Here is a 27,640-nt window from a genome sequence, read left to right as displayed (position 1 = left end):
CATCAATAAGAGCATCATTCATATCCCCAAGATTAGGAAGGTATGTTTTACAGGCATGCTAGGATTTGGGATGTGCTGTTTAGAGGGAAAGATTTATTACTTCATTTTTGTCTATTGTAATGTTGTCAGGGACCTCGAAATCAAACCTCCATTGAGATCTTACTTTATCTGAGGGGTAGGCTATAAGCGTCCCGAGAGGGGGATTGACCAAGGGGATTGGCTGCAGTCCCATCCATCCAGGTTGTGCCTTTGGTGCGCACTGTCACTCCTGCTGTACATATTGGCTGCACGGTCACCATATGCATGTATTGTACACCGTTTCATTCAGTTCCTTAATCATCTTAATAGACAAAGACACATGCCTCACAGACTGCATCTTCCTTTCCAGCGTAAAGTGACCTATACACAAAGCAAAACTATATTGAAGGGAAAGATCAATAAATACAATAAAGTCAAATCAAATAAATAAAATCCTTTCGCTATCCACCAAAGTCTTTGCAGAATTCACTCTTTCCCTCCTGTGATCACTAAAATGGCAAAATCATTAATACAATCAGAACTTTCTATTAAGTTATTCTTGGAAAATATTAATCCTGTATCAGGGGTTTGGGTGATTCATGGATCCCCACTGGCCAAAAAGACTTCTTGACTTGCTCTAGGAGGCTAGAAAAGGCAGGTAAAAGTAAACAATAAACAGAGACTTTCAGGTCTCTGGAAGTCATTGATAACAGGCACAGGCAAGACACATGATAAGGCAAATAAAACAGGTACAACATGACTTGTAATAAATCGAGGAACACAAGCAATTGGGTAATGATGGTGGAAAAGGTAAGAGCAATTGGGAGAGAGAAACCAAGAAAGTGGTGACACAGCTGAGGGATCAACAGACTCAGCCAAGATATACCATTCAGTGGTTTTAACTAAAGGTAACAGAATTTAAGGGATTAGTTTAACTGATGTAACATAGTGGGAATTTGTCCCAAAAGACAGAAAAATAGCCAGGCTTTTTTTTTCTCCAGGTTCTCAGTCCTTCATTCTCTGCCTTATGCTCTACCTGCCTAGCTGTCAAAGAGGCCATGTTAGGGATGTTTTTTGCCCACACTTCTTTCTTAGCTGATAGCAGAGCTTACTTGTATGTTGTAGATGTACCTACAACATATCTGGAAGTGCGGTTGATTTCCACAACCGGCGCTGGTTGAACTATAGACTCACGAGAGAAGATACTGAGCTGCAAAATACACAGGTAAGCAATAACATGAAGCAGATAATGTATTATCTGAGGTAAATACTGTGAATAGTAACTAAAGCTTCGGTTCTTTTCTTTCTATTCTTATTTATGCTCATTAATAGAATGGGGAATGACTAAAGCGTTATACGCAGCTGGTATTAAGATGGTGAAAAAACACAAAATCAAATCAATTTGAATCCCAACAGTGCGAGATAAAATTGAAAATTGAAAGTAACAAAACGAGAGAGAGCAACTGTAAATGGTAAGAACATTCAAATGATGAGAGCATTTAAAAATAATGGCCAAATTAATAACATTTCAGAGAAATATTTCGAATGTATTTTCTATTGTATTTTGTCTCCATATACACTCACTGTTCTTATAAACAAGTAACAGGAAGTAGAAATTATCCAGTAAACCTAGGATTTTTTCAATATATATAGAGAAAAACAACATAAAAATGAAAGCGCCCTGAAAACAGGATACCAGGTGAGATATCTAAGTAATAAGGAATCACCCCAAAACAATTCTGTGTCTTGTAAATGATCGGTAGTAGAATATAGAAAACAGGTTCATAAAAATACACTTCCATCTGTTTTGTGTATATTTATAGGAAATATATCCTCACAACTGAGCAGTTAACTTGTGAACACTCATCTGGAACCAAATTTGTGGAAACACTTTGCCTTATGAGGTAAATATTATTACAATGATAAGGATAAAATGTTTGGATTAGATGCCAAATGGAAAACGCACTAATGGCTTTTTTATGGTTTCATTGCAGTGTCAAGACAGCCAGAGAGCAGTGCAGAAAAAGAAAAGGAATACAGATTCAATGTCAATGGTTTTGATAAAACTATTTTTATATTTGTTATGAATAGCTTTTTTTCAGTAAATTGGAAATCTAGAGTAAAGATGTTAAGACTAAGAAAAAAAACTCATGAAGAATGTTGTGCATATCAGCGTTTGAACAGAAACTTGTAGAGTAGATGGTTATAGGCAATTCTAAAAAATCTAGAATTTGTTTTTCTAACAGAACCACCTCTCAATTTATGAAGGGGTTGATTAAAAATACCATAGTCACTTAACATGTCTAGCGTGTAGTCATGTTTGCATTGCTACCACAAATAAATGTGAAGAGACTGAAAGTGAACATACATTGTGACTTATGAAATTTGGCACGTTTTTCACTTTATTCACTAAAAGTCTCTAGATGAATTGGTGAATATTTAATTGTCCTTTTAAGATTTATATGTGATTGCTTTTAAAATGTTGTGCATGATGAGAAAATAGTTTGACGTTTGTTTGACTATCTGGACACTGCCATAACTCTCTTATTATCTGTCCTATTTATAGAGGCCGGATTTTGGACAGATAAGAGCACCAGAATGTTCTTGTGTATCCCGGGGTTCCCTTTTAATTATTGAAGAGTCCATCAGGAGGACACATTAATTTGATGTTTCTCTGGCAAATCCTGGTGCATTGAGTCATGTGAACGTGTGTCATGCATCAGAATCCTGTGGTTCTCTTGTTGAACTATATTTATTAGGCAGCCCATCCCTTCCCTGACTTTGATGCTCTAGCAATTCAGGAGCCTCTCCGGGTGTTTAGGTTTTCACCAACCCTTTCTCCCTTTGCCTCCTTGAACACCACCTCATCCTTGTGACTCCTTCCTTCCTAGTTTTCCTCCTTTCCCTCTTGGTTCTCTTTCTGCCTCTCCTCCTCATTCATTTGCCATGGTCTAAACTCCTACTCATCTGCTCATCTCTTTTTCTCTCTCTGTATTCCCTTTCCTTTCTCTTACTTCTGGGATCTTAACTCTCTCTCTCTCTTTCCTCCTATTCTACTTTAATTGTCCACTGCTTCTCCTACTCAAGTCTCAATTCTCCACCTCTGCCTCCTTAATTCTCAACTGGTTCAAACTCCTATGTCAAACATCTGTCACCTCCTCCTTAGTTTTCCACTCCTCCTCCTCCTCCTTATGCTTCAGCACTGTGTCCTACACCTTCACACCCTTTTACAGGTACCTGTATTACCTGCTCCTCCTCCCTAAATCTCCCCTTCATTTCCCATACCTCTTTTCTATCTCCTCACCTTTCCTCTCCACATCACCACACATGGTGCTTCACCTGACACTGCAAACCTCTGACTCGTACATCCCTCTGTGTTTACTGTTCCCATCTATCCTGGTGTGGAGCAGCATGTGGGTGCATGGTTGCTTGTGGGAATTCAATCTTGTGAAAACACTGTGATTGCAGCTCTGAGGAACTACAAATCTCCCATGCAGGACCAATTGGCTAGTGGGGCCTGGTGCAGCTATGCTGGCTGTGGTTACTTTATGGGGGCCAACCATCCTGGGTTTAGATTCTGCACTGTAACGGTATACACCACTCTGCAGTATCATGTCTTGCTTTCCTTTCAGCCTGGGTAAGCAATTTACTCCCTAACCTGGGTGTCCTCCCAATAACACTGACAGATCATGTCCGCGGAGTTGTAGACTGAAGTTGTGAGCTTGCAGTCCTTTGCATTTCTTGTAGGGTTAAATTCTCTTTGTTGTTAAAATGTGCCTTCCTTCACAGTGGGCAATAGCTGGTCAAGGGTTCCAGGCTAGTGAACTAGGGTGGGGCTCTACCTCTACTCGAAAGGGGGTGCCATCCTGACACTGATGTTTTCGAGTACCTTAAGAAACCTGTGCATTTCACTGGGAAAACTGGGAGATGCTTGATTACTGGAAATGTTTTCCTATTTGCCTGAACTTTTCTGGCACAGGTTTCTTTACCCTCTTGTGAAATGTCTTCATGGGTTTTACCCTCTTACTTTGTGACCCTCCAGTTCTGGAAAGTTCTCATCAGCCAGAGGTGGTTGGGGATCCGGGAAAAGGCAATACACAAGGCTGGTGATGGCCCGCAGAGATTGGGGAACCTTTCAAATGCCCCCTCAAGAAAAGGCATTACAGAACAGGTGGCTCCCGTGGGTACCACAGTTCCATCACCCACATCCAATATGGGACATTATCACATACTTTCTGTTCATCTGCCTTTCAAAAAGGTACCGCTTGAATGGTCTTAGAATACATGACTTTCTTGGGGCCTCTTCTACAAAGTCCCATGGCCATTACTAGGCATTTGTACCTCCTTGCAAGTCTGCCCACAGTTTATTCTGGCTTGGTTGATGTCTTCTGCTGTAGTGAATTGGGTATTCAGCAAGGCCTTCCAAGCTTGGCCTATCCCCTTGGAGACATTTAGACTGTCTAGTCACCAGAGGAGTTCTTCCAGGAGTCTGGGCATTACAGTGGGCACCATTGGTACATGTTTGCTTTCTACTCAGACTTCTAAATGTACCTTTAGGTAGGTTTCTTTGCCCCTAGTCGCACACATGATGGGGATCATCCTCCTGGCCAGTAGTTGATCTGGTAATCGTCTATTTGCTCGATCGTAGACTGCTGACTGACAGAGTCAAGTAGGGAATTGCTGTTTGTCAATTTCCTTCTACAGGGATATACTATTCTTACACTCCAGGAACTAGCACAATGATTTTCTTCCTCACAAGCATCTTTGTGGGTTTCTGGACAACACCACTTCTCCTCTGGGTCATATTGGGTCACAGTGACTAGTGTGTATTGTTTCAACCTCTGTTTTTTCTGGCCAGGTCTGTACTGTGTGTATGAGGTTTTCTGGAGCTTAACATGGTGAAAGAAATCAGCATCCAGGTACAGACCTTTGTCCTGAATACACAAAACCTATCATGGGGCACAGGAAGGGACTTTTGAAGGTCTCACCTCTGTTTCCAGGTGCCAGTAGCATACATGCTTGAAGAGGGGCTAGTCCTGATTTGTGTACAGAGTCCTCCTTCTTACTGGATCTTCAGTAGAGTTGTAACAGGACTGGAAAACCTGCTGGTGACCCATGGCCAAAACACAGCTTGTTTCAAATTTTTATGATGCTACTGTTGAACTAAACGTTGGGGAAAGGGAGGTGTGGATTTAGAAAAACTGTCAATTATTAGTTCATCCTTGATTTCCTTCAATTTTATGCAATCTGCCCATTGGAGTAGTGCATTTGGAATGCTTTTGGATAGGTGGTAGGGGTATCAGCGGCTGTATACATAGCCCATGCAGTTGTTGGCGATAGTACTCCAGATTGCTACTTAGCCATTCCAAAATTGCTGTTTTACCTCGTATGTGGTTTACTAATCTGAGTTTATATTTGGTAGGGGCTTGAAACGTTACTGTCCCAAGAGGGGCAATGATTCGATCCCAGTATGCTTGCTCCCATTTGGTAGTTTCTGCTATCCTTTCAAAGTTCGTGAAGAAAATTCCTGGATCTCCTACAGCCCAATATCTTTGCCGGACTACTTGTGGTGGATGGGGAGAGATATGTGACAGGCTAGGGATTCTGCCTCCTTAAGTTTGTTATCTTCAAGGTTGTAATGACGTGACATTTGCTACTTTCACCTCTCTCCACTATCGAGGGTGCTTGACTAGGGTGGGCTGTTGGGTTGCTGAATGGGTCTTAAGGCAGGTGTCCACAGCCCCCAGTCCAGGAATGACTTGGTTGTGGGTTTCTTCTGGCCATTCTGCTGTCAATGATTCTGGGTCAATAGGATTCTGGGAAGGTAATTCAGGCTGGATCCAAGAGAGGATTTTGATGGACCAGTGAAGGACTTCCTAACTTCTTACTGGGATTTTTCTAATACCATGGATGGATAAACCTAGTGTAATCACTCACCATTGAACCCTCTTGACTTCCTCGCTGGAGAAAGATACCAACTTGACTATATGTGAATAAGGCTGGCACATGGTCTGGCTTGTGTGGCCACTTGGTGAGATGATTCCTGCTTTTGGCATAGCCCACTCTTCCTCTTTAAAATCATTACTTACAGTGAGTGCCTTATGATTTAAATACCCTAAAGCCCCAAAAGGGTCAAAATCGTGTAATCTTAAGTGCTATGCATTTCTTTCTTGGCTTGCTTGAACACTGTAGAATTCAGCAGGATGTTACATTCCTTTGATGTTGCTCTGGAGAAAGCTGCCAACTCCACCTCTGGGGTTTTGAGACATCTGAATGTGGGCAGGGTGTCGGAGTCCTGTGACCAGGAGCATCTCAAGGAGCATAGATTTTGACAAGCTTCTTCCCATGTGGCCCCCGCTCTAGAGCACCACCTATTTGTCTCATCTCTCTTCCTCATTTCTAGTTTTATCTCCTCTCATTTCTCCTTGTCTCTCTTTCATTCTCAATATTTAGCTGTGCTCTACACTCTTCCTACTCTACTGCTGCATACTTCTCTGGTGATCCTCCTTTCTCTCCAGTGTTATCTTTCTTTCCTTCTCCTCTTCCTTCTCCTCCTCTTCCTCAGATCTCAACTCTAGACCCTGGCCCACCTTGCTTCTTTATTGCTGCTCCTCCTAACCTCACATCTCTCTCTCTCTCCCCTCCTTTGTTCACTGCTGCTTGTCCTACTTTTCGCCATGTCTCGACTATTTCTCCTCCTCCTCCTAATTTTCCGGTGCTCCTCCTACTCTGGTCCCAACTCTGTCTCCTTTCCCCCACACTCTTTCTCACCTTGAGCTTAACATTCCCCCATCCTCCTCAACATTCCTCTTCAACTCATCCACCTCTGTTCAACTCTCTCTGCACCTTTCCTCCTCACACTCTAAACTCCTGATTCCCACATTCCCTGTGGGTCTCTTGCCATCTTTTACCCTTCTGCGAAATGGCCTGATCAGCACTATAGTGTTCAGAAGGATTCAGATGTGTGAACCGTGATCGCTGTGACTGGCGCACATTAAGTGGAATTACAAATCTGTCATCCGGGGCCAATTTGCTAGCAGGGCCTTGCATGGCTCTGTTAGCCATAATTACTTTACGGATGCCCACCATTTTGGATTTAGATTCTGCACAGCATAACGTTTTTCTTTCCTACCAAACTGGTAAGTGATTGTTTTCCTGACTTTCCTACCTGCTCCGGCAAACACTGACAGATTGGGTCCGTCATGGGCTGTACAAACTGAAGTTGCAACTTCAGTCATTTGCCAAGAAAGTGCTCTGCATTACTGTTGTGGGATCCATGGATCTAGGGCCACAGGTGTTTAGCCCACCAGAGCCTTTAGTACAAATTCTCTCTTATATTTCAATGTGTTTTCCTTCAAATGAGCAAAGGTCAGGGATGCATGGGGATCACTGAATAGACAATACAGGTGAGGCTGATGAAGGACTTGGGGGATTCCAGTAAACTTTCTGTATACCCCTCCCGTCATTCTGAAAGAATGGGTGGCAGTTCCCAGCCCTCCAAAGTAACCCCAGTCCCATCCCCCAGCTTCAGGTAGGAGGCATAGCTGCAGAGGGGACTGAAACCTATCTGTAACATGTAATCAGATGAGCAAGCACATTAGAAATACATTATCATAGTAGTAATTGTCCACAATTGAATGAGTTCACCCAAGTTTTAAAGCAGCCGAATCCAGAGAATGGAGTCAGGGGAGTGGGGTGAGAACAGTGAAGTCCGGAGTGTGGTGTTAGCAGACAACAAGCCAGAAGAGTAGAATAGGAATCAATGTTGTCAGTAGCCAGTGGAATTAAGAATATGTGCAATCAGAAAAGTTAAGTCATTCAGAGGTGACATGAGAATGATTTAAGAATCTATGGGTTCTGGGTGAGTGTCTTGAGTTGAAATAAGAGATTAGCAGGATGTCTTTGGAGTCATGAGGCAATGGAGTTAGGAGAATGAATCAGGAATCATCCAAGTCATAGGAGTGAATTCTTGGGTCAGTGGAGTCATGAGTCATCGGAGTTAAACTAGAGAAGTAATTACTCAGTAATCAGTAGAGCTCTCAATGTGCAACCTGTCGAGGCTTAGTTAGTCTTATCAGCATTCATATTCTAATGCATTTCATTTTGCACTGCTAAAATGTAAAGTGATTTAACCTTAAGGAATCAGGAATGGCTCAACATCCCACACCTACTTAAAAGCTCTGATTATGTGCAGCCAAATGTCAGTAGTAATTGCATTCACGAGTTTGTGGAGTCAGAGAGGTAGGCACAAATGTCAGTGGAGTCTGAAGAGTCATACGTCGTCAATTGAGTGGAGAAAATTGAGTCAAGTGATTGAAGTTGGGCATCAGTGATGTGGTGGAGACAGGCAGCATAGTGGAGTCAAGCGATACAGAAAAGATCACTGGATTCTGAATTCACTGGAACCATTAGGAGTATTAGGAGTATTTGGACACATTTTAAACAGGCTTACATCGTGGAAGAGATCGATCAAGTGTTTTATTCGTATTTTCAGGACAGTAACATATTTCCAGAGCATAGGGGCTGATAGAATCCACATTTTCACTTCTGTAAATGTTTTATGCCTTTATCTGAATATTATGGATTGTGTGACCGGTGGGACTTTACCGTTTTGAAATAGAATCACTGCACAGTGATATGCATTTCCTCTCCACTTGAAGCCATTTACATGCCATCAATGCATTGTTGCAAACCAGAAGTCCATGCAACCAACCATCAGAAACCATCTGACCTTTGTCAAAGGAGTGCCAAACCTCTGTGAGCTCTCACCATGGTAGGTTTCAGGGGATTCTGTGTGACCTTTATGCTGTGCTAAGGATCTACAACTATCAATCCCATGAGCTCTCACCATTCACCCTACCGGCTAGGCCTGATGTGAGTTGTAGGCCAAAACATCATGCAAGTGTTGGTTTGTCTATCCTGTTTTAGGGGATGCTCTTCCACCTTTGTCTGAATGGTTTGAGAAAGGATCAATGCCACGGAAGTCCAAGTGCTTCTGTGAACCTGTCTCTTAGAATTATGCAAGATTATATGGTCTTATGACCTAAATGGCATCCCTGAAGTCACAATGTTAGTGACAGCTTAGGCAGCCACCTAAATTTACCTTATTGATGCTCAAACCCTGTCCCTTCCCCACTTCCCGGAAGAAGCATTTAATATGTCTGCATAGTAATGGATTTATTTATTTATTTAGTTATATATTTATTTATTTATTGCATGTGTTGTACGCACAAACCCTGGGGTATCACAGCGTGGTTACAGACATCTTATTGTAGATTCGGAAGCATTCACTGTACATACATAAACAAGGCAATGAAGCAGGAGATTACATAATGTGGAAATATTGGTTATAGTAACATAAGTCATATTTACTTATTTACTTCGTTATCTTTAAAACAGGACATATTTACTTATTTACATCATAGGGTAATGGTCCTCATTACGTTGGCATCTATATAGAGGAGAGGATGGATGAATTGTATTGGCTAAGTATCCGCAGACTAATGTTGGTTAAATAGCCAAGTTTTTAGTGACATTTTGAAACACTGGAAGGAGTCTTGATTTTTGATGTATAAGGGGAGCGTGTTCCAGTGTTTAGGGGCCATAACTGGGAAGCTGTTCCCGCCTGCTCGAGAACCTTTGTAGCGTGGGACCTGAAGGAGCGAGTTTTTGTTGGATCTAAGCGTTCCATTAGATTCTTTTTTACCAATTGAATTATGGATGTATATGGGTGCTTTTTTGGCGAGGCATTTATGTGTGACACACAGTGCTTTGAAACGGATTCTAGCCTTGATGGGTAGCCAGTGGATCTCTCTCCTGATGTAGGAGATGTGGTCTGACTTTTATAGTCCTAGAGCTGCACGCAATGCTTTGTTTTGCATTAGTTGCAGTTTGGCCAGATTGGAGTTTGCGGTACCTAGTAAAAGTACATTACAGTAATCCAGCGTGGATAATATTAGTGCCCTGGCTAAGGTAGTGCAGTTTTTGGATGTGAGGAACTGGCGACTTAGCGCGATTAGTTTGGAGGTGTATGAGGTAGCTGAGGCTAAGGCATTTACATGTTTCGTCATAGTTAGACTGGCGTCTAGATAAACACCTTGGGTTTTTACCTGTTTAAGTACTGGAATAGAAGTACCATCAATATTGATTGATGTGTAATCTGAGTGGAGGGTGTTAATTTTAGTTGGGGAGCGCACAATGAGAATCTCAGTTTTCTCATCATTGAGGCATAGGCTGTTGATAGCCACCCAGTTTTGTATTATTGCATACATTTTATTGATGAGTAAGGTGTCCTGGTCGTAGATTCCTGAGATCGGGATGAGGATCTGGGTGTCATTCGCAAAGTTAGTGTAGATGATCTCCAATGCAGTGCTGCAAATACTAGCTTAGTATAAGCATTGCAGAGGGTAGGCGAAAGACAAGACCCTTGAGGTACCCCTATAGGGACTGGAATGGGGTCTGCGGTCTCCTCACCAATGGATACTCTGGAGGTGCACTCAGTTAAGAAGGATTTCACCCAGAGGGTGACTTCCCTTGAGAATCTGAAATCATTTGCTAGTGTAGCACAGAGTTTGTTGTGATCCACTAAATCAAATGCGGCAGATAGATCTAACAGCAGGAGTATACAGAGATTGTCTGCATCCCTTATAGTGTCCATCTGGATTTTCAAGTCAAGGAGTGCCGTTTCTGTACTGTGGTTGGGCCGAAAACCAGATTGTCTTGCTCCCAGGAGCTGGTTTTGTTCAAGATGGGACTGAATTTGGGTGTAGGCTATTTTGTCTATAATCTTCAGTAAGAATGGGACCGTTGTTATAGGTCGGTAGTTTGTGGGGACTGTCGCGTCTAGGGATGTATTTTTTTACAGTGGGTTAACCCAAGCTTTTTTTATACTGGCTGAGACCGTGTTTGTGTTGAATGAGGCATTAACAAAGTTAGTAATGACGAGAGTGAGAGTGGGGGTACATAGTTTAACTAGGTGTGCTGGGAAATTGTCACCTTTGCAATTCGAGGCTTTAGTGTCTAACACTAGATCTTGGGTCACCTGGAATAGCACTTTGGTATTGTCGTAGGTTGTGTTGAAGGTGGAGGAGGGAGTGTTTTTGTCAGCTAAGATCGTTCTTTTAGTGATAATCTTTTTTTGTAGTCATTTAATTTTGGAGGCTAGCGTGTTTTGGATGGTGGTACACCATGCTTTACTAGAATTAGTCGGCGTGGAGGCTGGGATTGGATTGAACAATTCTCTAAGAATGGTAAAGAGCTCCTTGGAGTTCAAAGAGGCGGTGCTAATGCAAGTGTTAAATGCATTGGCTTTATGTGTTATGATGGCTGCTTTGTAAATTTTGTTGGCAGCTATGAATGCATAGGCCGAGTCTATTGTAATGGTTTTCTTGTATATATGTTCAAGGGATCTTTTAGTGCGCCTGAGCAATACTAATTCATCTTTGAACCAGAAACTTGTACGTTTGTCAGCGCAACGTGTTTTAGTTATGATGGGTACAACAGAGTCAATAGAAGTTGTGAGACACTTATGGTCTTATGGTAGGCATCTGCAAGGTAACTGTGGTTGCCACTTGTTAAAGTGTTGGTTGAGAGGGCTTCACTTAGGATGGGGGAGAGGTTGTCTGCTGTTAGCTTCCGGATGTTTCTTGCTTCATATGTGTCCACTATCTAAGACATAGGAGGGCTTTTCTCATTGCTGCTTAGTGTAAAATTGACAATGGGGTGATCTGTCCAGTCGAGAGCTACAATGGAATCGACAGATAGCTGGGAGTTAAGCGTGAGTATCCAATCGAGTATTCTACCCTTATTGTGGGTGGTGGCATCCACGGGTTGTGTGAAGGTCATGTCTTTGAGTGCGGCATGGAGGGCGTCTGCTTTATGATCCTGTTTATCATCGAATCCTAATGTCACCAAGGACGATGAATCTGGTGTTAGGTTAGATCTGGGTGGGTGTTATTATTGGGTGATTTGTAGATGACCAAAATGTTGGTAGTGGTTTTTGGATTAGATGGGATTTTGGCTAGGAGAAGTTTGTATCCTTTTATTTCTTTGAGGGGGAAGGATCTAGTTTGCATGTTGGTTTTGGCTATTATAGCCACACCACCTCCATGTGATTAGATCTATCAGTCCTGAGGATGTTAAAACCTGGTGGGATGGCAAGAGCTAGTAGTGGGCCAGATGCTTTTTGCAGCCAAGTTTCTGTGACAACTAAAATGTCCAGTTGTTGGTCAATGATGAGATCATGTATCTCAATGGCATGGGCTCCAAGTTACTGTGCATTAATGAGCGCACCTTTAAGATTAAGTAAGGGTTATGGTGGAGGCAGGAGCGGTGCGGTTGTGGTCTGTGCTACTTTAGTGCTGAAGGGTTGTTTGGCCGCAGCTGTAGGTGGTATCTTATTTTGTTGGATGTCAAGGAGAGGGTTGGGTTTGTACTGTTTTTGTTAAGGCGGGAGGCAGGTTAGACCTTAGATGGAGGTATTCGGTACGTGACCTTAATCTACTCCGTCTAATATTACCCTGAATGGGATTAGTGGCAAAGGAGTCCATATTGGTAGATTTCTGTTCTAGGGTCATCATCAGAGTGGTAGTAATTGCCTCTAGATTATTGATAATCTCTATAGGATTTTGAATTATTTTATGGTCCTAGATGGGCGGGAATGGTGAGGTAGAGGGTAGGAATAGGGTGGGACAAGGGATGGGATGGTGGCAGTAACAGCTCATTCTGGCGAGGCCATTTCTTTGGCTAATAAAATAACTACCTGTGCAGGGTAGGGAGTCCGTTATTATGCAGAATGGAAATATGGGGGCAATAAGAAAACTTAGCATGATAATATACTAGGAGGGAGTGGAAGTATACCAAGCTGTTTCTCGTGAATCAGAGAGGACGCCTGGTTAAGGGATACTATACACATGCATCATAATATCAGGCTGGCAATGGGCATTTCATGTTGAGGAATAGAATGAGAAATTAGTACAGTACATAACCCATTGAAAATAAAATCAGGCTAGCACAATGCTTTCCCTATTGATGAGAAGAATAACATGGTCCCAGCGCATTTCTCATTAGTATAAAGATCAGATTGATGTTGGATGTTGTGTGTACACAGCTTGGGTCTGTCTGCTGATAATGAGATAAGGAGCTGTATACGAGATAAGGATCAAATCACGCAGTGCAATCAAGTCCCATGAAATGAAATTGGCAGGAATTTGTCACTACAGCTCCTATGTGCAACAGATCAGTACTCACATACTAGCAATACTACAGGCATGAAATACAAGGTACAGGCACATTGATGCTAGAGATCAATACTATCATGCGAGCAATACTTACATACAGACATGATATGCAGTGTACAGGCCACGTCGTATAGGGCGCGGTTAGCAACTTACTGTTGGTAGTGCAGCTAGTCTCATTACGAAGATAGGTTGGGCGCAGTGCTATACTGTATAAGTCATAAACCCATGGTCACAAATGTTGTAAGGTGCATCATAAACGAGTTAGCAGGCTCTGTGGTAGTGGGCAATTATGCTTTGAAGGCAAATGATTGAACTCTCTGGGAATGCAAGTAAATGAGAGATAGTAAATATGCTACCCCTTGCAAATAATTCATTGTCAGGTGCAGTGTCTGGTGGCATGGGTTATCGTTAAGCCGTACGCAGATGGAAATGGAATGAGGGATTTTTGCTTACCCTTCAGCAAGATGTTGTGGCTGCTTTCTGACTTGCATGCAGTGTGGGTGGCCCCTCAAGCCTAATGCAGCCCGGACAGCCCAGACAGGATCTGGCCTTAGGCTCCTGGCCTTTGCCGTGGGGCCGTCTTCCGCCTTCCGGCGCCTCAGCAAACCTATGAAGGCATCAGGGTGGTTGCTAGGCGACCTAATGTAATCAAAAGGCAACCAGATTTGTGGCGGCCATCTTAAGGAAACCTGATGAATGGAGGTGCTGCGTAGGCACACATGGGGGTACTATGGTATTGCAATGGAGGTCGCCTATGCTGGAAGGTTGGGATAATTACCAAAAGTAAGATGTCTTGTCTTGGCCTTCAGTGAGGTATTTAGAGTAGCAGAGTTCAATATAGGGCAAGCACACAAGAAGTGATGATGTGATTTGGGATCACAAATACCTGTGTGAAGGGTTTTGCTCTGAGATGATAAATCCCTTTGCTATGTGCACCCATAACCCTTAGAATGAATGGCATTTCAAGGGTATCAAAATGAAGATTCAGATGCCACCACTTTACTGCCAAAGCTCATCCCTGCATCTATTCTTTTTACCTTGGAACGCTACTCTGGATCACAGTGGAAGGTAGTTGTTCTGATGACATTCCATATAGATCACAATGCACGTTATGCGTTCTTTTGCACAAACAATACGAAATCATCAGGATCCACACAACTCTGTGGGTCCTCCGCTGTGGCAAATTCTGCAGTGATACACATCTGCCACACAATGAATCCCTTTCCCCATACGGAATAGTTCCATCTAAAGATATTTTTGTTTCAAAATCATATCTTTAAAAATAAATGTTTTTGCCACTATCATTTAACAATACAATTGGGATATGTAAAAACCTACAAGATTGAAGGTCTGTGTGATTTCCTATGCACAACACTTAATTATAGGTCTGTAAACGTGATCAATGGAGAATTTAGCATCTGCAGTGGGCAGAGGCTGAACTGCTCAGAAGCTGAAAAGGTTCTGCTAAACCACCTGAAATGCTCTTAAATTGTTGTGGGTAACCAGGCAGTTTATGATTTTTGTAAAAACAACCTTTAATTTAGCAAAGTACCTCTGCAGCCTCTGGCGAATAACTGGTGGATGCCATAAAGGACATGTGATAGGTGCTTAAAATGATTACATTCGTTTTCAGTCACACCTTCAGCCCCTTTTATAATAACGAGGACCTCTTACAGAAATGTCCAAGTTACAGGTCAGCCAATTAGAATAACTTGCTCTTCTCAATCCTAAAGGTGTGAGAAGCTCAGCAGATCCAGGGCACATCTTTAGTTTGTGACCAGCCGAGCAAGCTGTTAAATCGATGAGTTTAATTTTCTTCAATGATAAACCTAAATGCTCACTATTACTACTGCATTGACATCACTTCAAAAGCTCTTTTTAACAGTACATGCTTGTGATGTATGTTTTTACGCAGAACAACAGTGAAAATGTGGTTCTAGTTTGGAATGGAACTGTAGGGTTGCTTGAGCATAAACCCTCCCGCCCTTCCATTTAACACTGAAAACTTAAATACTGGATGGGATCACTACCCCAGGTGCCCTCCAGTATGATAATAGTATACTTGTCTGAGCCTTCAGTTTTTGGCAGAGTTAAAGTCACCCATTTGCAGTGGTGATAATTAGAATCTGAGTTCAATGGGTTAACAGGAAAGCTCACATAAGCTCTGGGTTTTGCACAGGCCTTGTTTCTCTATGGAATCAATGTTGTTGAAGTCTGATACGCTACATTCTCCCTCTGCAACCAAACCCCCTGAGTGGCAGAACTGCTCTTCTCTGGCCCCGTGCACTCACCTGGATGATGGACTGCAGCTCCTGGATTTTGGTCTTCATCATTTCATTTTCCCGCTCCAGCTCTAGCACTTGCTCCTTCTTGGGTCGGTTCTCGATGTCATTTTTCAGTTTCAGTGACTGGTTCCGCTCCAGCTTGCACTCTTCCTCCATCTTGTTCAGGTGGTGCTTCAACTGGTCTATCTACAAACCAGTAGTGATGATGAAAAGAAGCAGAGACATGCACCCGGATCATCAGGGGCCAAACAAAAAGCAAACATGCAACATCCTAGCACCCAGATGAGGGGCACCTGTCAATCAGAAAGCCATGAACGTGGGCAATATCTATAGGAATAAGCCCACGTTCCACTCCTGCATCACTCCCAGAGCTGCCATTTTATTTTTTCCCCTTAATGATATTCCCCAGTCCTCCATTACTGCTGCCCTTTCCATCTCTTTTCCCACTCCTCAGCCCTGCACAACCCACCTCCCTACTCCCAATCTGCACCTACTTGTCTTCCATCCTCTCCTTTCACTGAGCCCTGGACACATGCTGAGGGCTCAGAAACAGTAATCAGACTGGCGAACCTTTACTGTTTGTGATGCCAGCCATTTTGTTTGGTATTTATATACAAAGGAAATTGGACCCACATGACACACGTGGTACAATTTTATTTTTAAGAAAAGATTAATAGCACCCTATTAGCACTTTGGTGTGGATAGACTAGGGTGCTAATAACATTAATGAATTTGGGCCTAAGCGGTTGGGCTGACCATGTCCCTGAGCCTCCCTGAGGCCATTGTTCAGCTTGGTCTTTCCTTGGTTCTGGCAAACAGGCCTGGTCAAGACCACCCAAGTCCAAGGTCATTAACGCTGTAAGAAATCCCACCTGCGTGCCCACACGCAGGCATACCTATGTGCACCTAATTTCCCAAGACAGCAAAAGCCTGCCAATCAGTATTACAGTCTAGACTCAAGCCATTAATTGCACTTGGTACCAGTGTAAAGGTTCTCAAGTGTGCATGAGGATGTTCCCTGTGTGTAAGGACCTCTCTGGCACTATATAAAAGCTACTAACCATGAGAGATGCCAATCAACGCGGATTTCACCCACCCTAGGCGCACTTCATGCTTGACCAGCTGGGGAAAGTGTAAGGTATATCAACCAGTGAAGACATATAGGGCCCGATTCACAGAAGCTCTTTACAATGGTGCAATCCCGTAGGAAAACGCTCTGTGAATCAGGCCCTTAATTTCCTTATGGTATGCACTGATTAATGAGACTGGTAGTTTTCTTTTTTTGTTGTTGCAGAGTTCACATTGTATTGAAATTGGAAAACCAGCCGGTTCAACCCAGAGAATTGGGGGACTTGTTTTTGTCAAATCTTAATTTGCAGATCCAGTACTTTCCCCACAAATTTAATGTATTCCTTAAGCAAATAGTGAATTTCTCGCACAAATTGATTGTTTTTCCCCCAAGATTCGATTAGTTTCAATTAAAGTACAAGTGCTGCTTTATCAAAACAATTGTATTCTGACATTTCCTTAGGGCACATTTTGTTTGGACGAAATATGAGGTAATTCCAAAATAGAATTATTCTGAAATAACACGCTTAAAAGCAGCGATTGGTTTCTAAGCACATGATCGGGATTCACACCTGTGTTGGGTTGCATTGTCTTGTTTTCAAGACAAACACGATGCCCCTGAGCTATCCTTCCTCATCAAAATTCATTCAAATTCATTGCTACAGAAGCTTTTGGACAAATAAAAGTAACCCAACCCCATGGATCAGCCTAGAAATATGCCCAGTGCGGGTGCAAGGCAAAGTAAGACTTGAAAAATCTCACCTGTACCTCTGAAAATGGACAAAGCAGTTGGCTTGGCAAAAGGTTTCAACTCAGGTGTGCCTTTTTCAGTTATATGTGATTTCATTGCTGGGAACAAAAAAAACACTGAGGGGTATGCTATATATTTTTTAACCCACTAAACACCCTTCCCAACATATTTTAGGACTGGTGAAATTATATAAACAAACTCCAGTCCTAGAATATTTGCGGAACGTGTTAGCTAGTGGGTTAAGAAAAATATCGAGCAAGGCTCAATGTTTTTCATCAATTAACTCAGTGAGTAGCCCTTTTTCAGAGCTCTTCACTTATACTTATTCCAGCCTTCTCGTGTTCCTTCTGGAATTCTAACACCCTCTGTAAAGCTGTGATTTGCACTCCAGCTTCCAGACCTATGATCCTAATATTTCATTGCAGACTTCAGCTATAGAGTACAGTGCAACCAAGCAAGGCTTATTGGAACAGATACACATAATTAACCAACATCAGTCTGTAAACGTGGAACATGAAAGTGCCCTTTACATTTTCTGAGAAGAAGGTATGGTGCGCAGCATGTACCTGTGGCACATTTTTTGTTGAATGCCTTGAGCACAACAAAAAACACATCCTCAAACCATAATGTGTAGTGCTTAGGATCAGAATCACAAAGGGCACCGATACTATAAATAGCAGCATTAAACAAGGCCTCCCCCCTTTTTTCTTTGCTTAGAAACTGTATCTGTTTATTTTTTTGCATCCTCACATAGGAGCCTGGGATACCTTTAAGACGCATTAGCACCTTTGGCAGCCCCAATGACGTGCAGCTCACCTCCAGCTGCAGGTCGCGGCTCCTCATAACGGCCATGTTCTTCTCCTCACTAAGCTGTGCGTACCGCATGGCCAAGTTGTAGTTGTCATCCTTGACTTTAATGAGCTCATCGTTGTAGATGTTCCTCTCCTCCTTCATTTTGTTGTACCGCTCCTGGAAAGTCACGAGCTCCACATTGACGAGCTTCTGTTGCTTGCGCTCCTCCTCCAACCTCTGTGCCTTTGCCATGAGCTCACACCGCTGCACGTCTTTGGCCTTCACTTGCTGCTGCAGCTTAATGACCTCGTTCATTAGGAAATGGGTGAGGCCCTCGTGTCCTTCTTCCACTGTAACCAAGAAAGCCTATGTCAACTCTTAATATTAGCGCGTGCAATAGTCAAAAAGTAATTTGTGTACCACACAATGGCCTGCATAACAGTGCTCAGTGACATTACTTAGGCCGCAGTCGAAACTCATAGGCTCACTTTACCATATCCAAAAGTTAAACAAATGTGTATCTGTTTTCGGGGGGGGTGTTCGGTTTGTACAGAGTAGCTGGGACTTTTGGGGTGATAGGGATAGTTTGGCTGGGATGCATTATTCAGCCATTTCAACATCAGAGTACTTTTAATTCGATTCTCATTCTCACTGTATGCCCATGAGGGTTGCACAGTAAAGGGTTGGTGTGCTGTCTTTTTTCCTATACAAGAAGGGATTCTCGTTCTGTATTTTCACTGTGTTTTGGTATCTAGTTCGAATTACTGAAGGCCAGCTTAAGGGGTGTTGGTGGTCAAGTTTGGCCTTTGATAGGATTCCAGCGATTAATTTCTCTTTATTGGGTCTTGTGTTTGGGGGATCTCTTAAGCTGCCTACTTTGGTGGAATGATGTCTTGGTGACAGTTTTTATTTGTGAGTTTATCAGGAGATCGTTCAATAGGTAATGGCCTAACCTATTGACTGCTTTGGCAAACATGACAGCAGCGTGAGCCAAGAGAGTGGATGTGGGATGAATGGGGTGTTAGGAGGTCGTGCAATTGGCACAGAAAGAGCAGTTCTGTCATGGATATGCTTACACTGAGACCTCTTCTCCTCATCCATTGTTCAAAGGGGGATATTTGCATTGAGATGCTGGTGACGGGGGGGGGGAGGGGTGAATGCTGATTCTGAAATGTATTTGCCTGTTATAGCTTTAGATAGATGTGCGTTGTGTACTTCTCGAATACAAACTTGCAAAATACATTTTGAGGACATATTCTGGAAAATGTAAGTAGGTAACATGTACGAAAGCACCAGAACAAACAGACATAGGGCAGGAAAAGGTTTAGGGAAGACATGGGTGAAGGGGTAAAAACATGGGCAGTGGAGATGGGACGAGCATAGATTGCACATTTAGAAGACAAAATGGTGGAGAATACATTCATCGCAAAACTGCTCGTCGGGTGCCAATCATAGATCCTAAGTAAAGTTGAACAAGTTCCAAAATCTATAGCGAGAACTGAGGGGATCGAGATAGTGGTGTCAAGAGGACTTAAGCGCCACACCACAATCCAAGCCATTAAACATGTTGATAAAAAGCAAGCAACGGAATACAACATAGATGACAAAAAACAATAAGTTGCAGATATTACAAATGTATTTTCTAACAACCCACAACATTGTAAATATAAGTGGTTGTTTGCTTTTGTTGTTATGGTAGCGCAAACACTACAATGACTAGTTTGCTTTTCATCTAATTATTTGCATTGATTAGATGCTCTGTTTATCTGTTTGCAATTCACAGATGGCATAACCCCTACCAGAAGGGCATCAGGTCAATTCCCCTGATTGCACAGGCTCAGTCTATTCATAACTTGCCCATGTTGCTCTATATCATTGTGATTCTTTAGTATATAATGACCTCTTCAGTCATTAGCCTCGACAAATATGCCATCTCTATGCCCCTGAGAAACGACGGACAGGGTGAAAGGTGCCTTTGATTCTTGAAAAGCTGTGTATTCTGGGACTTGGTGTTTTGTTTTTACTATTAAAAATGCCATACCCCCATTCCTGCAATACCACAAAAAAAACAATGCTGTATGAGACATGTATGCCGTCCACAGGAGCACTTGAGATAATTGGTCATTGTCGGTCATAGATCTGGCTAAAGTACTCCCATTCCCTTTGCTGATTTATAGCTTGGGTCTTCTAAGGGACTGGGATAATAATGTTCTCAGGGGTTCCTACATCTCTCCCAAATACATCAGAACACTAGTGAATTTGTGACTCTGTTTAATCTTTGTAACATTGTAAACCAGCACCTCGAACACATTGAAACCAAATGCTTATTTGGGGATTCTGCTTGGCTTTATTTGGCGGGCGTTGTAAAGCCTCCAATTGCTTATCCCAGACTGTGCCCATCATTTCTGTAAAATGACTCTCAGGTAAGGGCATTTGATTTGAAGAACATTTTGTAGGTAGGGTTACAGAAGGAAACATGCAATATTTAACCAAAATGAATGTGAGCATCATGTGCTGATATGGCCCTTAAAATGAAACTCACCTGAGGCTAAGATCGGAGCACCCTGTATATACTTTGACAAAGACAACCTTGACTGTTTGAGAGCCACATGGAAAACATTGGCAGTCAGACATAGAATTCAAGCGACCAGGTTTTGCATTTGTTGGCACAGCAGCTTTCATGAAAGGGCTGGAGAGAAGGGACGAGAGGGTGGTGCTTGACCTTACATGGTTGGCTCAGCTGTAATTGGTATCTCCGTTCCCATTCAAACAGGAATTTGGCTTGCGTCTGGCTAGTCCTTCTTCGACTCACACACCTTTGGGCATAGGAGTGTAAGGTTTTAGAACTGGGATGTGTCACAGAACAAGGATGGTTTTTAGTGGAAATTCCCAACCTTCCGGAAATGTCAGGCTACAAGACAATTCTGCTCTTTATTTGTCCAGAGAATTCAGACCGCTTCCTCGTGGAATTACATTAAGCCTTGTCCCTCATGTGTTTCAGGAAAGATCTGAAAAATCTCCTTTTAAAAAAAAATACTTGCTAGAAGGTGTATATTACACCATATCTATAAAATCCCACCTCAAGGCTTCTCCCCTCTCCTCCTCCTCCTCAGAACCTTAGGTTGGCATAACTGGCTGCAAATATGTGTATAGCCCTTGAAGACATACAAAACATATAACAAACATTTCCCCATCTTCTATGCGAAGCATACCACTGTCATATTAGTAATGTATGTGCAAAGTCCATACACATAGCAATGTTTGATAAGAGGGTGTTTTCAAAATGAGTCCACTGTGACAAGGTGTCTACCCCAAAAACGAAATTGGGGGAGACATATGGCCGAATCCATGGAAAGAGACATTTCCTGCTTTCTTCTTTTTCATTTTTAAAAAATGAAAATGTGTCTGTTGCCAAATAAATACAAGAAATAGTGTTAAATGAAAAATACGAAAAAACAGATGCACACAAGAAAAAGGCATTGAAGTGTGACACGTGTGCACTTTGGTTTACATACATTTTCATATTTCAGATTGTTGGGTGTCCTGACCCACGTTTAAGCTACCCTGCTACAACATTTGGTGCTGTGGGCTTAGAAAATTCAAGATGGCGGAAAACCCACATGTGCGCTGAAATCCAGGAAAGCTGCGCAGTTTGTGCGCCCACCAAAATGGTTGCCTCACTTGCCACCCACCAGTGCGAGAATGAAAGGCCGGGTTGCCATGAGGGAAATGGGTTGCCAAAGGAAAAACAGTAGCGCCGGTTAGCTTCAAAGCGCTTTAAAACCACCATTGGACTACCCGCACAGTAGTCTGAAACCATTGGGAATGGCAATGCTGATTGCCAAATGCAACCTAGAATTGTGGGGAATTCATTTCTTAAATCCCAAAAATGGGTGCAGTACCAGTACTCACCACTATCCAAAAGCCGGCGTTTTAAAACCACTCTGTGTGTTTTTCTGAAGGCAAGCAAAATGCCTATTTCAAACCTTGCAACATGTGCAAAATATTCACTGAACACCAGCAGACATTTGGCAGAATGGAGTTTTGTGTGCCTACAAAATCTGGGAAATGAAGAGCCCAAAAACAAGGCTTATAACAAAAATGCTATGGAGTCAGCAGCTTAAGCCTAACTGCAACTGGATTTAAAACCACCAAAATCGAAAATGTTAAATTAAATGAGTGACCTATGTTTGGTGTCACATGCCTTTGTAACTGTTGAAATGTCATAGTTTTGCACTTAGAATCAGCATTCTAGCTGCATGTGTAAAATTACAAGTTATTTTAAAAGCAACAAAAAGTTAGCTGAAGGTCTGGCTTAAGGAACTTGATTTTGCCTAGCAACTACCCATCAGGAGTGAAACTTGAGTCACCACTGTGTTCCCAGGCCAACCTTCCTTTTGCTGCCCAGGCTAAGGATATGCCATCTATCTGATAATTGAATTATCTGTGCTCTGCAAGAGAGTGAACAAAGCCCTCTTCACTCAGGCAAAGGTTTTTTATTACAGACGTCGTAAAAAGTGGCTTCCTCCTGGAGAAGCTGGGAGGAGCACTGCCTGTGAGAAGCAAGCTGGCTTGGCAGAAACTGGAAAGACTGGTTTCTGTACCATGTGACCTGAAAAGACACACCCCTGCAGCAAGGATATGGTTTTATAAAAAGGGGGATAATTCATAGAGCGGACATGTGAAAATTTTATAAATGATACCATAATTCTTGTGATTTTTCTGCCCACAGTTTAAGACGTGGTAGGAACCGGTGGTATGTTCAGGGGGGTTTTAGCGGAAAAGTGGATATTACTCTAAATGTGTGCATGTTAAAAATCTGAAACTTCATCAGTTAATGTCCCTACCCCCTGCACACATGTATGTAAAGTTGGGTCCATGTCGGAATTTGGAAAAGCAGTTAAAAAGTCAATTATGTACACTCTTTGAATGCAAGCTCCGAGAATGAGCAGATTTGGACATAGACATGGCTAAATTCAGCCACACCATGTATATGTAATTTTAAACAAATGTGTACCTGTGCAAATATGTTTTTAGGTCAGATATAGATTGTGTGTAAAGTTGACAGGGGTGGGTTCTCTGTATCATAAACAGACCTCATCCTGATGACACTTCATTTCATTCCCCCAATCAAGTAAGGGATGAAAGTTTGACCAATTAGAAGCTGAGAGAGAGGTAGGGTCAGTGATGCTAGAACACACCCACATTCTAAACACATAAAAGCAGACAGACAGGACAGATAGAGACCTTCAAAATCCATCTGCCGCTGGAAGCCCTGCCGGAAAAATCCATACTTACCTCCATCAAACTCCAGAAAGCCAAACTAGAGACTTCAATCTATCCAGAGCAGAGAGACCCAAAGAACCGGTGCCTAGCAGAGACCAGACCCCTGTGAGCAGTTCCAGAGGCCAGGCGCTGTGAGCAGAACCCGGAAAGACCAGACCAGACCAGAGTCCAGTTTAAAACCCTGACCAGATCCATGGCGAGGCCCATTTCACTCAAGAATATAGTGTGAGTACCCAGCAGAACTGTGTAGAACCAATCTCTTAGTTTAAATTCATCTAATTCAATCTATTTAACCTAAGTAGAACTGCCTCCTAGCTGTCACCTGTCATTTCTAGTTGCAAGCTGCACTTGTCATTTTGAAAAAGTGTGCGTTTAAAATTTACAAAACCAAAAACGACCTTTACTAAATCGCTCATATCTCCGCAACCGTTTGGGCTAGAGACTTGCAATAACTTTCATTTGGAAGCTGAGATCCCAGGCTTTTCTAGGACCCCAAAACGGTAGAGATAGTCCTTGCGGTTCCTTTGTAATAGCGCTCGGCGCATCCGCGAATTTTACCGCGATTTGCAATTTCTTCACATGTAAAAACTGCTGCTGTTTGCTTTCCATTGGCCAGAAATTCGTTTAACCTGCTAACTATCCCTGCATCATTGCTAGTGTGAGCCTGGACTAATATTAACTAGATACCACTCACCCTGAACCTCTATAAGGGAATTAAAAGCAAATTTAGCATATTTCTCATCCATTGCTAGCACAGATCAAAGAATTTGGGCCTGTGATTTCAAAAACTCCTATCTGTTTTCTGTAAGCTTGCTGGGATTGAACTGAATTACAGTTGATTGCATTTCTGAGGACTGTGTGTTTTCCTTCCATTTCCTTGCATTGCATAAAGAGGGGGGGAGGGAATAGCCCGAGAAAAGTGATTACATTGTTTGGTTGAAATCATATTGAGTATTTTCTGTACTGCATTCATTGAATATTGCATCCACCTGAGCTTACATAAAGCATCCTCTACCACATTATACTTCTGTACCTATTTTACCAGTGTGCTACCTTATCCATTTCTTGTCAACTCCTTATTGATTATAGAGAAGCGTGTTAGTGCCAGATTCTCCGTTGTTAATATTTACCATATCAGATTAAGTGTGATATTCAATTATTAATTTATTAAAAAGTGTGATATATATATTTTAATTTATCAAATAAACCTTTTAAACTTGCAAAACAGAACTACTTCTTGGCTCAGTGGGGTCAGGGGGATTCCAAGAGAGGGGTGTCATACAAGGGTAGTCATCCAGAACGCATGAACTGGACCTAAAGATATATCAATAAGGGTTTTCATTCAGTATTATAGACTAGGTGTTAATTTGGCTGTAGTGCTGAATTGAATCCTCTTACAAAGTGGGGGCTCGTCCGGGATTCTGGGTTAGAATACCACTTGTGCAGCTTAATACAGTGTGCTAACTGACGGGATACATACATCCAGTCGGATCACCACGCTGCATTACGCTGTGAAGCATTCCTCAAAAGGGACACTCCAAGAAAAGTTCTGTTCTGCAAAAATAAAATACAAACTTCTGTAAGTCAGGAGAGAGACCAATCTCTAGAATGACGACCTTAGTAGACATGAAAATAGCCAGAGAGCACCTCTTGCATAAGCTATTTGTGAGAGGTGAATGGACCGAACAGGGCCAGGATGTGTGGTTGCAGGCCATCACACAACAGGTCACTGAAACAGGGTCAGATATATATAGAGATCAGGGTCCCTTACATGTGGCCCTGAGTGAACTATATATGGCTCCTAAAGCCAAAGAGGAACACAATAAGATTGCCAGGATAGCAGCATACCTGTACCTATACGTTGGAGACATGCAGGATAGATGTGCGGAAAGCCAAAATCTGGCAAATAGGCAACAGATGGCATTACAGAAGGCCCAATCTGATCTGGACTCTTCTGAGCAGAGGCTGCAGAGGAGCCAGGAGTCAGAAAATGACAGCAGACGGTACATCACTAAAATAAAGGAGGATATGGATGTGCTGCAAAAGGAAAAGTCAGAACAGGATACCAGATTTCTGGCCCTACAGAAGGAGCACCAAGACAGTTTGGACTCCTTACTGCAGAGCCAGAAAAAGCTGGAGCAACAATTAGACTTTAACAGGGCATGCACGGAGCAGGTAGCCACCCTGCAAAGTCATCTAGATAGAGTGAAGGTAGAGAGCAACAAGCTGATCTTGAAAGACCTGGATACCCAGGCAGAGTTTGATGAGGAGCGCCAAAAAGCTGGTGCCCTTCAACGGCAAAGGGACGACCTGGCGGCACAAATGCAGGCTCTTAGTCAGGAAAGAGACGCCTTAGGCCAGGAAGTCTGCCATTTAAAAAGGAAAATGGAAGAAAATCACCTGGCCCACCAGGGGCTGGGTGACCTCCAAAAAGAAAACCAGAACTTGGTAGAGCACACCAGAAGGGTGGAGGATGCTCTAGCAAGAAAGGAGCAGGCCAATAGGGACACAGCTCAGGAGGTAACCCTCCTGCAGCAAAGACTGGCCCAGTTCTCCAGGACCAACCAGGAAGCACAGAGGGAAAATGAGGCCCTCTGTCAACACAATGATAGGCTCCAGCAACAGGTAGCGATGCAGGAGAAACTGATAGAGTCGAGTAAGGCCTTAACAGAGGAACTGAAAGCACAAATGCAGGCTCTTGCATTGCAACAGGGAGCAGGGGCGGATAGAGATGAGGTCCGCTGGGAAAGAGAGACTCCTGACCATAACCGCAGGAGCCCTAACACCAGGGGCCTTCATCTTCCCCAGTCCCTGGACTCTACCACCCCCGTGTCCCCTGGCGCACATGAGCACAGGGCCACAGGGATGGCAGATTACTATCCAGCTAAGAGTATGGGGCTCATAGGCCAGTACCATCCAGGAATGGAGGGGTGGGCATCCGGGTATGGGCACCCAAGTACAATACAGTTCAGTGGGGAACCCCAGGAGAGTAGGCCCATTAAGGGCATCCTGAAAACCTCTGCCCAGTTAGGTCAGTGGAGGGGGTACCCATCAAATCCTGACAGCAAGGAGGAATCTGAAGACTCCTCTGAACTGCGCAGGACACAGGAGACCAGGTCCCCACATTCTGCCAGCCATTCCCAGGCTCGCAGAATCCGGGAAAACCTGGAAGAACAGACGGGAACCTCTGGGAGCAGTGCCTCTGAGTCCGACGAAGAATGGACAAGGGTTACCCGAACCAAAAAGGCCAATAAGGCAAAAAGGGCCTTGCTCAAGGACCCCTTAAAGCAGATTAAGGCGATCAGGAGCGTCATCACGCCTTACCATAAGAACGCTAAGTATTCTGTTTGGGAGCACTTAGAGTTGTTTGAACAAATGATGGAGACTTTCCATTTGAAGGACAGCCAAAGCTGCATTCAATATGTAAAGTGGACCTTCTCCCCGGAATACTCCAGTTTCTTTGCGGGGCTGGAGGACCAAAATCATTTAAGATGGTCCACCTATAAGGCGGCCATCCTGAAACATTTTTCTGTTCACAGAAATCCTCAAGAGGCTCGCAAGGCAGCCTACAATTTGCAATGTGGGGAGGATCAGGCCCCACAAGAATTTGTGCAGGAGTTAAAGCGGGCTTTTGCACAGACCACAAGAAGGGTGCGCACGGATAGCCGTGAATTTATAAACACGTTTTTCCATGCCTTGCCCAAATATATCATGACCCAGCTCGTGAGGGATTTTCACGAGAAAAGATCTTTAGACTGGGTCATTGAACAGGCTACCCGCATCTATGAGGTGCAGAAGCCCATAGAAAATAAAAGCAATGCCCAGAAAAACCCCAAAGCCAACAGCACCCCTGCTGCTGCCAAGGTGGCAGAGGTAAAGGTCACCCCCGTTTTGGATTTGGAGATGGGGGGGCCTAAAAACCTACCTGCACCTAATAATGCTAGGCCCAGAAGGTCCTCGGGCCAGTCGCAGACAGGGAGCCAGGGAGGCAGCCCCACAAATGGGGTCCCTCGCTCTCCTGACTATGTAAGTCCTCGCTACAAAGGTAACAGACCCATCCTGGGTTATGTGTGGACTCCTCCAGCCCAAGGGGGGGGATCCAGCCAAGCACCTAACCCAGGGAACTTCCCTCCAAACTTCCCACAGGAGGGCAGAAATTTACCAAACCCTGGGCAGAACTTTTTCCCCAGATATCCACCCGA

General features: G+C 43.2%; 1 protein-coding gene across 2 annotated transcripts in view; it reads right to left on the bottom strand.

Annotated features, from left to right (window-relative positions):
* Positions 1-27,640, bottom strand: part of CARD11 (caspase recruitment domain family member 11) — a 1,247,701-nt gene that overhangs the window by 803,777 nt on the left and 416,284 nt on the right. For both annotated transcript variants that reach the window (XM_069647590.1, XM_069647589.1), the window contains exons 5-6: positions 18,177-18,502; positions 15,548-15,727 (exon numbers count right to left, since the gene is read on the bottom strand). In XM_069647590.1, the coding sequence (XP_069503691.1) occupies positions 15,548-15,727; positions 18,177-18,502 (506 nt within the window). The remainder of the gene's footprint in view (positions 1-15,547; positions 15,728-18,176; positions 18,503-27,640) is intronic.

Source organism: Ambystoma mexicanum, chromosome 2q (genome assembly GCF_040938575.1).
Source record: "Ambystoma mexicanum isolate Mex_15411 chromosome 2q, UKY_AmexF1_1, whole genome shotgun sequence".
NCBI classification, from domain to species: Eukaryota; Metazoa; Chordata; class Amphibia; order Caudata; family Ambystomatidae; genus Ambystoma; species Ambystoma mexicanum.
Note: the sequence above shows the minus strand (reverse complement) of the source record. Positions and strands in the feature narration are given on the sequence as shown.